The 11,205-nt window shown below is 50.0% G+C and overlaps 2 protein-coding genes, 1 non-coding gene and 1 pseudogene across 3 annotated transcripts; 2 read left to right on the plus strand and 2 right to left on the minus strand.

Annotated features, from left to right (window-relative positions):
- The first annotated feature begins 1,339 nt into the window (after nt 1-1,339).
- On the plus strand, nt 1,340-3,054 carry LOC123143922 (2-methylene-furan-3-one reductase). Its single transcript, XM_044562909.1, has 4 exons — nt 1,340-1,883; nt 1,974-2,297; nt 2,425-2,584; nt 2,665-3,054. Exons 1-4 carry the CDS (start codon nt 1,482-1,484, stop codon nt 2,928-2,930), a joined length of 1,152 nt encoding a protein of 383 aa, XP_044418844.1. The 5' UTR covers nt 1,340-1,481; the 3' UTR covers nt 2,931-3,054.
- Nucleotides 3,055-3,977: 923 nt separating this feature from the next.
- Nucleotides 3,978-4,160, minus strand: LOC123146464 (uncharacterized; annotated as a pseudogene).
- Nucleotides 4,161-6,468: 2,308 nt separating this feature from the next.
- Nucleotides 6,469-6,664, minus strand: LOC123146453 (U2 spliceosomal RNA). The gene has a single exon (XR_006472725.1). It is a non-coding gene; the product is annotated as a U2 spliceosomal RNA (small nuclear RNA).
- Nucleotides 6,665-6,912: 248 nt separating this feature from the next.
- LOC123141264 (protein SUPPRESSOR OF K(+) TRANSPORT GROWTH DEFECT 1) lies at nt 6,913-9,513 on the plus strand. The gene is made up of 8 exons (XM_044560445.1): nt 6,913-7,491; nt 7,594-7,699; nt 7,928-8,126; nt 8,437-8,505; nt 8,630-8,704; nt 8,832-8,930; nt 9,023-9,184; nt 9,277-9,513. The coding sequence occupies exons 1-8, from the start codon at nt 7,014-7,016 to the stop codon at nt 9,400-9,402; spliced, it is 1,314 nt and encodes a 437-aa protein (XP_044416380.1). The 5' UTR covers nt 6,913-7,013; the 3' UTR covers nt 9,403-9,513.
- Nucleotides 9,514-11,205: the final 1,692 nt, after the last annotated feature.

An 11,205-nucleotide genomic window follows, 5' to 3' on the forward strand; every position in this document is an offset into this window, starting at 1 on the left:
CATAAAATGCTACAACCTTCGATGAAAAAAGCTTCAACTGAAAAGATAGAGAAACCTTTCACCAAGAGCCGCTCAAAAAGAAAATAGCTGCAACCTTAATAGGAAAGCTTCGACCGTAGATGAAAAAAGCTCCAACCATTGAAAGAGAAAGCTACAACCAGACACTACGCAATCAGAAAAGTTGCAACGATTGACAGAGAAAGCTTCAACCGTATGTGCGAAAAGCTTCAACCGGCGACTTGCGAGGGGGAAAGCTACGACCGGTGACCTGGGGTGGGCGAGACGAAGATACTACATTGGGTTTTTTTGCTGGAACTGGCACTTGTTTTTGCTACGACAGGTGGTTAATTTTGCTGCTACTGGCAACCCGAGGAGGGATGCATCTTTTTTGTGAGCTCGTCGTCGAGACGTTGTGTCCGACGAGCCGTCGCCACCGGAGTGCGGCCGTTGTGCACTGGAGTTGCGAGCGTCGCCACCGAAGCTGCAAGCCCGCAACCACGGGCACACGGTGCTGCATGCACGGAGGCGAGAAAACGCATGAGGTAATCGACGCAGGTGAGGACGACTGCCGGCGGTGCCGAGCAGGACGCCGGTGAGGGCGGGCGGCACAGTGCTGCGACCGGAGGCGACAAAGCACGGCGTCGTGCATTCGAGGAGCTGCGTGAGATGCAGGACCAACGAGAGGAAGGAGAAGCGCAGGGGCAAACCGTTTTTCTGCCCGATCCAATGGCCCACCTGGATCGCATCCGACGGATCACGCTCGACCGGCCGAAATCGTTGGGCCGATGCGCCAACGCGTATTAGTCGCCTAATTAAATTATCCTTTATCAAAGAAAGAAAGTTAGATTTCATAAAGTTTAGTTGTGTAGATTTGTACTTCCTTCGTTTTTATTTACTCTAGCATATTAGAGCAAACTTCGTAAAGTTTGATCAAGTTAATAGAAAAAATACGAACATTTATTATAACAAATCTATATGATATGAAAGTACATTCAATAATAAATCTAATGGTATTGATTTGATATTGTATATATTAATACTTTTGTTTATAAATTTTGTCAAAGTTTATAAAGTTTGAGTTTGACTAAAGCTAATACGTGGACTAAATAAAAACCAAGGGAGTACTTATTTATTTATTTTAGAAAATTAGTCCTTCGATGTTCGGCCGGGCGAACTTCAATTCCTGGATCCGAGTGACCTGCTAGCTGCTGCTGGCGCCAAAAGTTGTGTGCAAGGAAAGTGACCTGCTGAAGTTGAAGCCTAGTAGCCAGGTGTCACAACCAGCTGAACTTTCTCCTTCCTTCGATCACAAACGCAAATCTCAACCAGATCCTCCCGTAGCCGGTCCCGGCCTTTTATCCCCAGCCATTCCCCGCCACTCCCAGCTGCCACAGCGGATAACTGAAGCTAAGCAATCACCAGAACTCACGCACGCACACGAAGAACACAGAAACCAGAGGAGCATAAACAAGATTTCGAAGATGCAAGCATTCCTCGCCTATTCGATCCTTACGAATCCATGCTCGAGATCCTTCTTCCCGCGTCCAGCAACGCGACCGCAGTTCCTCCTGTCCTCGGTTCCGGCAGCGAGGACTAGTGCTGCTGCCACCGCAAGAAGATGCGGTGGGCCGGGCCGGAGCGTGGTGACCGCGGCGTCATCGTCCCCGGCAGTGGTCACCGCGGCGACGGACGTTCCGGGGACGATGAAGGCTTGGGCGTACGAAGAGTACGGGGACGCCAGCGTGCTCAAGCTCGACGAGGCCGTGTCGGTGCCGGCGGTGGGCGAGGACCAGGTGCTGGTCCGGGTGGCTGCCGCGGCGCTCAACCCCGTCGATTCCAAGCGGCGTATGGGCAAGTTCAAGGCCACCGACTCCCCACTCCCGGTGAGCCCGGGCACCCCTTCAGTTTCACTTCCTTCCGAGCTCGAGCTCTTGATTTGATCACTTGTGTGTTGTGTCGTGGTTGGTCTGCAGACTGTGCCAGGGTACGACATGGCCGGAGTGGTCGTCAAGGTCGGCAGCCAGGTGAAGAACCTCAAGGAAGGCGACGAGGTGTACGGCCACATCAGCGAGAAGGTCCTCGAGGGACCCAAGCAGTTCGGCTCGCTGGCAGAGTACACCGCCGTGGAGGAGAAGCTGGTGGCGCTCAAGCCCAAGAGCATCGACTTCGCGCAGGCCGCCGGTCTGCCGCTCGCCATCGAGACCGCCCATGAGGGCCTCGAGAGAGCAGGCTTCTCCGCCGGCAAGTCCATCCTTGTCCTCGGCGGCGCCGGCGGAGTCGGGACCCTTGTCATCCAGGTCTGACATTGCTCCTGCGTGGCTTCAGTCCAATCTCAAAACTGAATGTTTCTGTCCAGTCAAAGCACTGACCTACTGAACATCATTTTACACTGGTGTGTAATGTTGCTCTTGACGCCTAATGAAGCTGGCAAAGCAAGTTTACGGCGCATCGAAAGTGGCGGCCACAGCCAGCACCCCAAAGCTGGAGCTCCTGAAAAGCCTGGGAGCCGACGTCGCCATTGATTACACCAAGGAGAACTTCGAGGACATGCCGGAGAAGTACGACGTCGTGTTCGACGCAGTCGGTAAGTTTGTTTGTCAACAGGAGAGATCAAGAGAAGACTGACAAAACGTACACCGCAGCTGACACATGCTCGGTTTTCAGGCCAGGGCGAGAAGGCGGTCAAGGTGGTGAAGGAAGGCGGCAGCGTGGTGGTCCTCACAGGCGCGGTCGCGCCTCCGGGGTTCCGGTTCGTGGTCACCTCCGACGGGTCCGTCCTGGCGAAGCTCAACCCTTACCTCGAGTCCGGGAAGGTGAAGCCGGTGGTCGACCCCAAGGGGCCCTTCCCCTTCTCCCAGGTCGTGGAGGCGTTTTCTTACCTTGAGACCGGGCGAGCCACCGGCAAAGTAGTCATTTCGCCTGTTCCATGAGACACTGCTGTAAATAGCTAGCACAGGTGATGTATTTTTGTCACGGATTACTGAGCAAATATTTGTTGGATCGTGAGTATAAACAGAAAAGGATGTGATGTTATCAGAGATGGTGGTAGGTTCCTGGAGTATTACTACAATGAACAGAAATCTGTAGTATTTGTTCAATCTGTACCTGGCCTTTCACCATTCAGTTACGTTTCAGATGTTTCAAAAGGCTACAGAGGGTTGTACTGCTTTCCTGAATTTCCAAGTGAAAGTGAGCGCACTAATTATTCCGAGGCAATCAACAATTCTTGTTGTCAGAGTAACACCTTGATGATTAACTACCCTATCCGGTAGCATTTTATTCTTCTCACTGATAGGATCAGAATGAAAAACTTAAATGATTACAGTGCCTTACACCGAAGTGCTTTAATGTATTATCATTTCTCTGAGTGATTGCGGCAGTCTTTCTTCTGTTAAAAGAAATATTCATTCTTACTGTACTTTAGTTTGTAGTTACAGTAAGCAGAGATTTATTCTTCTACATTACTGACACATTAGTCTTGTTCTTGTGCACTTACAAACGGGTAAACAAGTTTATGTGAACAAGTTCCTGAAGTTGGGCAGGCACAGACACTACTCAGTCGTGGCTCAACACATCACATGGATGATGGAAGCGATTGAAAAAACAGATGCTGCTGGGACTCCTCGAGTTGTTTGTTTAGCTGCTACGATACATCAATGTTCTGAATCTTCGGTTTGCTCCATCATAGCTGCAACAAGTTCAGGATGGTGGTGTTTCCGTTTTCCTGCTGCAATGCATTCCAAATAATTTGTCAGTAGACTTGTCACTTGTTAGTAGGATTGCGGCAGTCCTACAGACCACAACTTGTCAGTAGACTTTAGCATAGTAATCTCCAGAGCGACAGTCCAAACCGCTGCTAAATCTAGTAAGTTCAGAGCTCACCTGCGCGTTAAGAACCCCTCCCTGCAAAGGAGGTTTTAAGGGAATAGTTATAACTTTGATTTTGAAGGAATTTAAAAAATTTAACTTAGTTTTGGTTGGGGTGCGCCTGCCTGGACTGCAGTGCAACGCCTGAGGACCCCAATGGCAAGCCGCTGTGATGGACCCTCCCTCACAAAAAATAAATTTAATATCGTTGTGGACACATGGCCCACATATCAAATATTAAACTGATAAGAAGATACTACACTTGATCTTAGCCAAAAGGCCGAGAAAGGTATGAGTTCTCCTGCTGCCCTGCCCCTCCTTTTATAGCTGCCTCGACCGCCTCTCCTCCCTCCGCAAGCGAGGTGGTACTAAATGAAACAAAAGAGCAGGGAGACCTGGTGCGCTCGGGCGACCAGCCAAGCAGCCTATGCGTGCGCCTCTCGTTCGTTTGGGCTCCAACAGGCCCGACAAGAACACCACGGCCCAGTATTACGGCTTCCATTTTATCCCTGTTCGTTCCGCCCGCTGTCTCTGACATGTGGGGACGAGCCGAGCTTGAAGGACGACGTTGGCGACTAGAGCACTGCGTGAGTCTAGGACGAGATACAAGAAACTTTAAGGATGGGAAACCGTATGAATGTCAGAATGAGCTGTAGAGATCATCAAGCCATGTAAAGTGCATGAAGAACATACCATTACATAGCCACGAAGTTGCTCGACATTATCTCCGATGAACTGTGATGGCTACTGGTACAATTACCATGTTTAGCTTATTTTTCTCTGAAAGCAACACACAGCACCAGCACAAAAATACAGGAAGCTGGGAATAGTAAATTATGTTCAAAGTAGATTACAATCTCTAGGAGAGCATGTGGGTTGTTCAACTAAAAGCGACTTTCAGTAGAAAGTGGAAACTTCACTCGGTTCAGTTCAATAAAGAAAAAAAATCTTCAATGTACATTTTATTCTTGGTAGTATCTCACAGTTCTAAATACTTAAGTTGGTAGTATATGACAAGAATGAAGTATAAAAGGTGATTGCATACATATGAAAGCATCGAAATCAACTTGACTTGTTGGTTTTATCGGTTGCCGCAGCCATCTTCTGAAGATCATCTGGAGTTTGGGACAAATGTCAGGGCAATGTGAATCTAAAATATAGCAGAGTCCATTTCCCCAAGAATTCCTCTTCGGTGATGAGTTTCCCATCTTCTGAAGATCATCTGGAGTTCTGGACAAGTCATGTGTTTTTGTCACAAATAACTGAGCAAATATCTGTTGGATCATGCATGCAAACAGAAAAGGATGTGATGTTATCAGAGATGGCGGTAGGCTCCTGACGTATTACAGTGAACAGAAATCTTATTCGTTCAGTTTGTTCCTGGCCTTTCACGATTCAGTTATTGTTTCAGATATGTCGAAAGGCTCCAGGGTATTATTGTTGTCATTCGGGGTTCTCACACCCACATCTTGTAAACCACCATGATCACTTGATCATGAACATATTTCCCGCCTTCTACCTGCTTAATATATGAATGCCGGTGGTACACCGGTTCTTTCAAAAAAAAAAGTGAAAGTGAGCACATTAATTGGGGGATCAATTCCGAGGCAATCAACAGTACTTGTCGTCAGAGTAACATCTTGATGATTAACTACCCTCGCTAGTAGATCAGAGATAAAAAAACTACTCTAGTTGATTAAAGTGCCTTACAGTAGCAACACTGGGAGTGCTTTAAATCTATTGTCATTTCTCTGACTGATTGCAGCAGTCTTTTCCTTCCTTTATTTTGTAGTTGCAGTAAGTAGGGTTATGCAGATACTCGCTAGTATTACGGCTTCGTTGTTTTCCAGGAAGAAGCTTTTCAGTGGTTGTATAGTAGAGTCCGTTTTACCAAGATATCAAATCCTTTTCGGTCGTGAGTTTCAGTTATGGCTCAGAAGCTTGAATGGCTCACCAATGGCTGAAGTGGGTGCTGATTGTTCCTGCTTCAGAGCACTTACTCTATTCTCCAACTCTAGGAAAGACTGGTCAGGTAAAAGGATACATGAGAAATTCATAACAGACATAAACAGGAAAACAAGGGGATGGTGGCATCCTTTTATGCGGATCACACTTTCATGATACACCGTAGTATATATTGTTTAACCCCCCTATTTATTCCTAAGCATGCACATGTAAAATGTAACCATGTTCCAGAAAGCAAGAGTAGTAAGCAATCAGACTAATAAAAAAAGTAGTTAAACACATAATACAATACAAATCTCTGTTCCTCAACATTACTGATACATAAGTGCTATACTCGTGGACTTACAAAATGGTAAACGGGTTTATGTGAACAAGCTCCAGTTGACTTGTTTGTTCAGAACATATAACTTTGTTCTCCTTCATAGCTGAAACAAGTTCAGAACGGCGGCAAGTACTACCAACTAATTTGGGTCCATCCAACATGCCAGTTCCACACAGCAAATCAGCATTGCCTTGTTGCATCTGCAAAGAGAAGAAGAAATCTCTAAACCGTGCAGTAAGCAAAGATCAGACAGATTTTCAGAAACATAATAACATTTAAACTTTGATTTTGAAGGAATTTAAAATTAGTTTTGGTTGGGGTGCGCCTGCCTGGGCTGTAGTGCAACGCCCAGGCAACACCTGAGAGCCCCAATGGCAAGCCACTGTGGTGGACCCTCTCCCATAAAAAATAAATTTAATATCGTTGTGAGCACATGACCCACATATCAGATATTAAACTGATAAGAACAGATACTACACTTGATCTTAGCCAAAAGGCCGAGAAAGGTATGAGTTCTCCTGCTGCCCTACCCCTCCTTTTATAGCTCCCTCGACCGCCTCTCCACCCTCCGCAAGCCAGGTGGTACTAAACGAAATAGCAGGGAACCTGTGCTGCGCCTCTCGTTCGTTTGGGCTTCAACGGGCCCAACAAAAACACCACGGCAGCATCCATCCTTTCACGGCCCAGCATTACGGCTTCTTCTTTTTTTTCCCTGCTCTCTGCCTCTCTGACATGTGGGGATGGGCGAGCCCAAAGGTGACCAGACCGCACCGCACGAGTCCGTCGCGTTCAAGTTCCTCCTCTCCCTTCTCCAACCGCAACCCCGCGCGGGCGTAGCGATCGATCGAGGCTGCCGACGATGTACGGCGCCATGAAGGACCAGGCGGTCGCGCTGGTCCGGCGGGCGGTGCAGGAGGACGACGCCGGCGACTACGCGGCCGCGCTCCAGCACTACGTGCAGGCGCTCGACTACTTCGCGGCGCACCTCAAGTACGAGCACAACCCCAGGGTCCGCGACGCCATCGCCGCCAGGCTCCCGGGGTACGTCGCCCGCGCCGAGGAGATCCGCGCGCTCCTCGACGGCAGTCCCGCCCCCTGCGGGCCCGGCGGCGACGGCGTGGCGGCGGCGGCGACCAGGAAGAAGGACCCCCGCGGCGGCGGGGGCGAGGACGACGAGCGCGCCTCGGAGCGGGCCAAGCTCCGTGCGGGGCTCCACTCGGCGATCGTCTCCGAGAAGCCCAACGTGAGGTGGAGCGACGTCGCCGGGCTCGACGGCGCCAAGCAGGCGCTGCAGGAGGCCGTCGTGCTCCCCGTCAGGTTCCCGCAGTTCTTCACCGGTACGTGATCAGGTGCCACGAGATTCTTCGTCCTTTTCGCCTCAATTCGGAGGAAGCGCCTGTTTGTGACCCGATCAAAATGTGTCGCACGATTAATTGCAGGCAAGCGGAGGCCGTGGAGGGCGTTCCTCCTGTACGGGCCGCCGGGGACGGGGAAGTCCTACTTGGCCAAAGCCGTCGCCACGGAGGCCGACTCCACCTTCTTCAGGTGATTGCTGCGATTCACTTCTCTTGCAGTTCCAGTCATGTGCTCCAACTACAGAGGCACATTGATTGACAATTATGTTCCAGACCAAACATGTTATATGCAATGCTTACTCAACAGAGGCACATTAATTTTTGTTGCAATGCTGATGTTTGGAGCCAAGGTTTGAATTAGTATATCATCACCATCCTGCCACTTATGGACTAATGTTCAGTGTTGAACTAACTGTAGTATATCTTCGTCGGATCTTCTTTCAAAGTGGATGGGAGAAAGCGAAAAGCTGGTCGCAAACCTGTTCGAAATGGCTCGTGAAAATGCCCCCTCCATCATCTTCATTGATGAAATTGATTCTTTGTGTGGGCAACGTGGGGAAGGTAATGAAAGCGAGTCTTCTAGGAGGGTTAAGACGGAGCTGCTCGTCCAAATGCAGGTGACTTCTTCAGACATTGTAGAACACTTGTCAGTGTCTTCCTTTTACAAGAAACTAGCAGGATCGTTGTCCTTCGATCAATTTACTACCTCCATTCCAAAATATAAGACGTTTTGGTAGGCTAGTTTATAACCTACCAAAACGTCTTATATTTTAGAATGGAGGTAGTAGAATACAGTGGCTCAGATTGTCAAAGCAACCACATGCATCTATCTGTCTATAAATTTAAAATTTGCAAGGCAACTGCCATCGATCACAGTTTCTTCAGTAGTAACTAAACACATTTTTTGCCATGCTTGTAATGTTACAGGGTGTTGGCCATAACGATGACAAGGTCCTTGTTCTTGCTGCTACAAACACTCCATATGCTCTGGATCAGGTAGACATTTATCAAACATTCATATAATTACAGTGTGCATATTTTCTGTGGAAAAACAAATGCAATGTACATCTGTGTTGTGTGTTATCCTTACAGTACTGAACCTGTCATACTTGTGCCCCAGGCCGTGAGGCGACGTTTCGACAAACGCATCTACATTCCACTGCCTGACCTTAAAGCTAGACAACGCATGCTCAAGGTAATGAGCTGACCAAAAGAAAACTTAAGTCAACTCTACCCCACCCTGACATTGCTACCAAACTTCAGTCACCCTTAACATCTGTCACCGCTACAAGGTTCAGTTAACTCAGACTTCACCTTCGCAGGTCCATCTCGGCGACACCCCACACAGCCTGACCAAGAGCGATTTCGAGAGCGTGGCTCACCGGACAGATGGCTTCTCCGGCTCGGATATCGCCGTCTGCGTATGTCACCATACTCCCCCCAGCCTTTTCTTGCACACAATAAACATATGGTGTCGAGATACTGATACTTCTCACTTGCGCGCTTTTGACAGTTGAAGGACGTGCTGTTTGAGCCCATACGCAAGACGCAGGACGCCATGTTCTTCTTCAGGTCAGAGGACGGCGGCGGCACGTGGACGCCGTGCGGGCCAAAGCAACCGGGGGCCGTGCAGACCACCATGGAGGAGCTCGCGGCGGAAGGCATGGCTGACCAGGTGAACACTATAAAATGCAGTCAGCGTGTTATTCTACCTCTCTCTTGCCTTGTTCATCTTTTGCTCAGGTGATTTTTCCTATGGCGATGTAGATTACCCCACCTCCGATCTCCAGGACAGACTTCGACAAGGTCCTTGCGAGGCAGAGACCGACGGTGAGCAAGGCGGAGCTGGGAGTGTACACGAGGTTCACCAGAGAGTTTGGGGAGGAGGGCTGAATTATACGTACACCCAGGATTTTACGTTCTGTAAATGTTGCCAATGATTACTGACTTGAACATTTATAGGCCTGTATAGCTTTGTGAAGTCATAGCAATTCTTCTTGTACATGTCTGTCGGTTAGAGCAACTCCAACGGGCCGACCCGAACGGACGGCGCATTTGTCCGTTTTTTATTCGTTTGGGTCGGCCGTCCGCCAGGCGTCCGCCCAGTTTTGTATTTGGGTCGGCAGTGCGCCCAACGCGCTGACCCATTTCATGTCCGCATTCAATTTTTAAATAAAAAGGGCCCGCGGCCGATCATGCCAGCGGCCATGTCTCATGCCAGCGCTGGCATACAATGCCGGTTTCAGAAAATATCACCACAGTTCATGTTGGCGCACTCGTCAGCCGGCCGGCACACATGCCAGCACACAAAAAAGGGTAGGACTTGAGTTCGACCACGCCATCGCGGCTCCCGTGGTCATGCCGGCACACTTGCCGGCATACAAAAAAGATGGCCCTCGCCGCCATAGATCACTCGTCGTCGAACTTGAGCATGTCGACCTGCATCTTCTCGAACCACGGCGTCTTCCTTGGCGACACGGTGTTGAGATCCACCTTCATGATCTCCGCCCCGGTCATCATGCTCGCAAGAGCCCCTTCTTTCGCCTTGGTCTTGGCGTTGGCGGCCTCGATCTCTAGCATCTTGGCTTGCTTCTTCGCCTCGAGCTCGAACATCTTGGCTTGCTTCTCGGCGTCAAGATCAAGCCTTCTCCTTTGGATCTCCATGAAAGCATCCATTTGCTCCGCCTTGAAACGCCGGCGCTCCTCCTCCCTTGAGTCCTTCTTATTCATCATGCCGTCCACGCTTGCGATCAAGGCGTTGGTGGCCGCATCTCGCTTGTCCTCCTTCTTGGAGTTGGTCTTCCCCCGCGGCCGTGCCGGCTCGCCCTCCCCAACATCCTCCACGGCTTTCTTCCCCCACGTGCCTTGAGTGCGGCATATTGTGCCTTGAACTTCTCTTCATCCTTGATGACCCGATAGCAATGGGAGAGGTTGAAGCACTTGCCATTTTGTTGAACCTTGAATGCCTCCAAAGCTTGAAATGCCTACAAAATGTTTCCATGCAAGCATATGGCAAGTGATAGCAAATGAAGACGTAAAAGGATGATCTTGATGGCACAAAAGAGGGCGGCTTGCTTGCTATCATACCATGTCTTGCATGCCGATGCCGCTCACGGGGCGGGCCTTGACGCTCTCAAGGGTGGCGCAAAACTTATTGCACTCTTGTTGGATCACCCTTCACCGCTTGGAAATGGAGACCCACCCGCGCGTGCTCATAAATTGGTAAGGTGGAAACTTCTTGCGCTCATGAAACTCTCGGTGCACACGAGTCCAAAAGGTCGAATGCTTTTGCTCAGCGCCCATCTTTGGGTCTTGTCCAATGTCTCGCCAACACTCGCAAAGAAGCTTGTCCTCGGCAGCTGTGTACGCCTTCGTGCGCTTGCTCTTGCGCTTCGGCTTAGGACCAGCGGCTTGGTTGGCGAGCTCGTCCTCGAACAAAGGCTCCACTTCGATGTCGCACTCGTCCTCTTCCTCTAGCCCATAGTCGTCCGGGAACTCGTGGTCGAGGGGGAAGCCGTCCAGGTCGATGCCGACCTGATCATGCATGAAGGCCGCCTGATTGGGATCATAGCCAGCGGCCGGCGTGAACGCCCCGCGGCCGTCTTGGCTTTGTGTCTCGTCGGGATCGTAGCCAGCGCCCGGCGCACCACCCTCGAAGATGAGGTTTTGCATGTAGTCCTCATCGACGGCGGACGG

The sequence above is a fragment of the Triticum aestivum genome, chromosome 6D (assembly GCF_018294505.1).
Source record: "Triticum aestivum cultivar Chinese Spring chromosome 6D, IWGSC CS RefSeq v2.1, whole genome shotgun sequence".
Lineage (NCBI taxonomy): Eukaryota > Viridiplantae > Streptophyta > Magnoliopsida > Poales > Poaceae > Triticum > Triticum aestivum.

Coding starts and splice junctions, on each gene's coding strand:
- LOC123143922 (XM_044562909.1), top strand. CDS start 1,482: ATGCAAGCATTCCTCGCCTATTCGATCCTTACGAATCCATGCTCGAGA. Junction 2,298..2,424: donor TCGGGACCCTTGTCATCCAG/GTCTGACATTGC, acceptor CGCCTAATGAAG/CTGGCAAAGCAAGTTTACGG. Junction 2,585..2,664: donor CGTCGTGTTCGACGCAGTCG/GTAAGTTTGTTT, acceptor CTCGGTTTTCAG/GCCAGGGCGAGAAGGCGGTC.
- LOC123141264 (XM_044560445.1), top strand. CDS start 7,014: ATGTACGGCGCCATGAAGGACCAGGCGGTCGCGCTGGTCCGGCGGGCG. Junction 8,705..8,831: donor CTAGACAACGCATGCTCAAG/GTAATGAGCTGA, acceptor TCACCTTCGCAG/GTCCATCTCGGCGACACCCC. Junction 9,185..9,276: donor CGGAAGGCATGGCTGACCAG/GTGAACACTATA, acceptor ATGGCGATGTAG/ATTACCCCACCTCCGATCTC.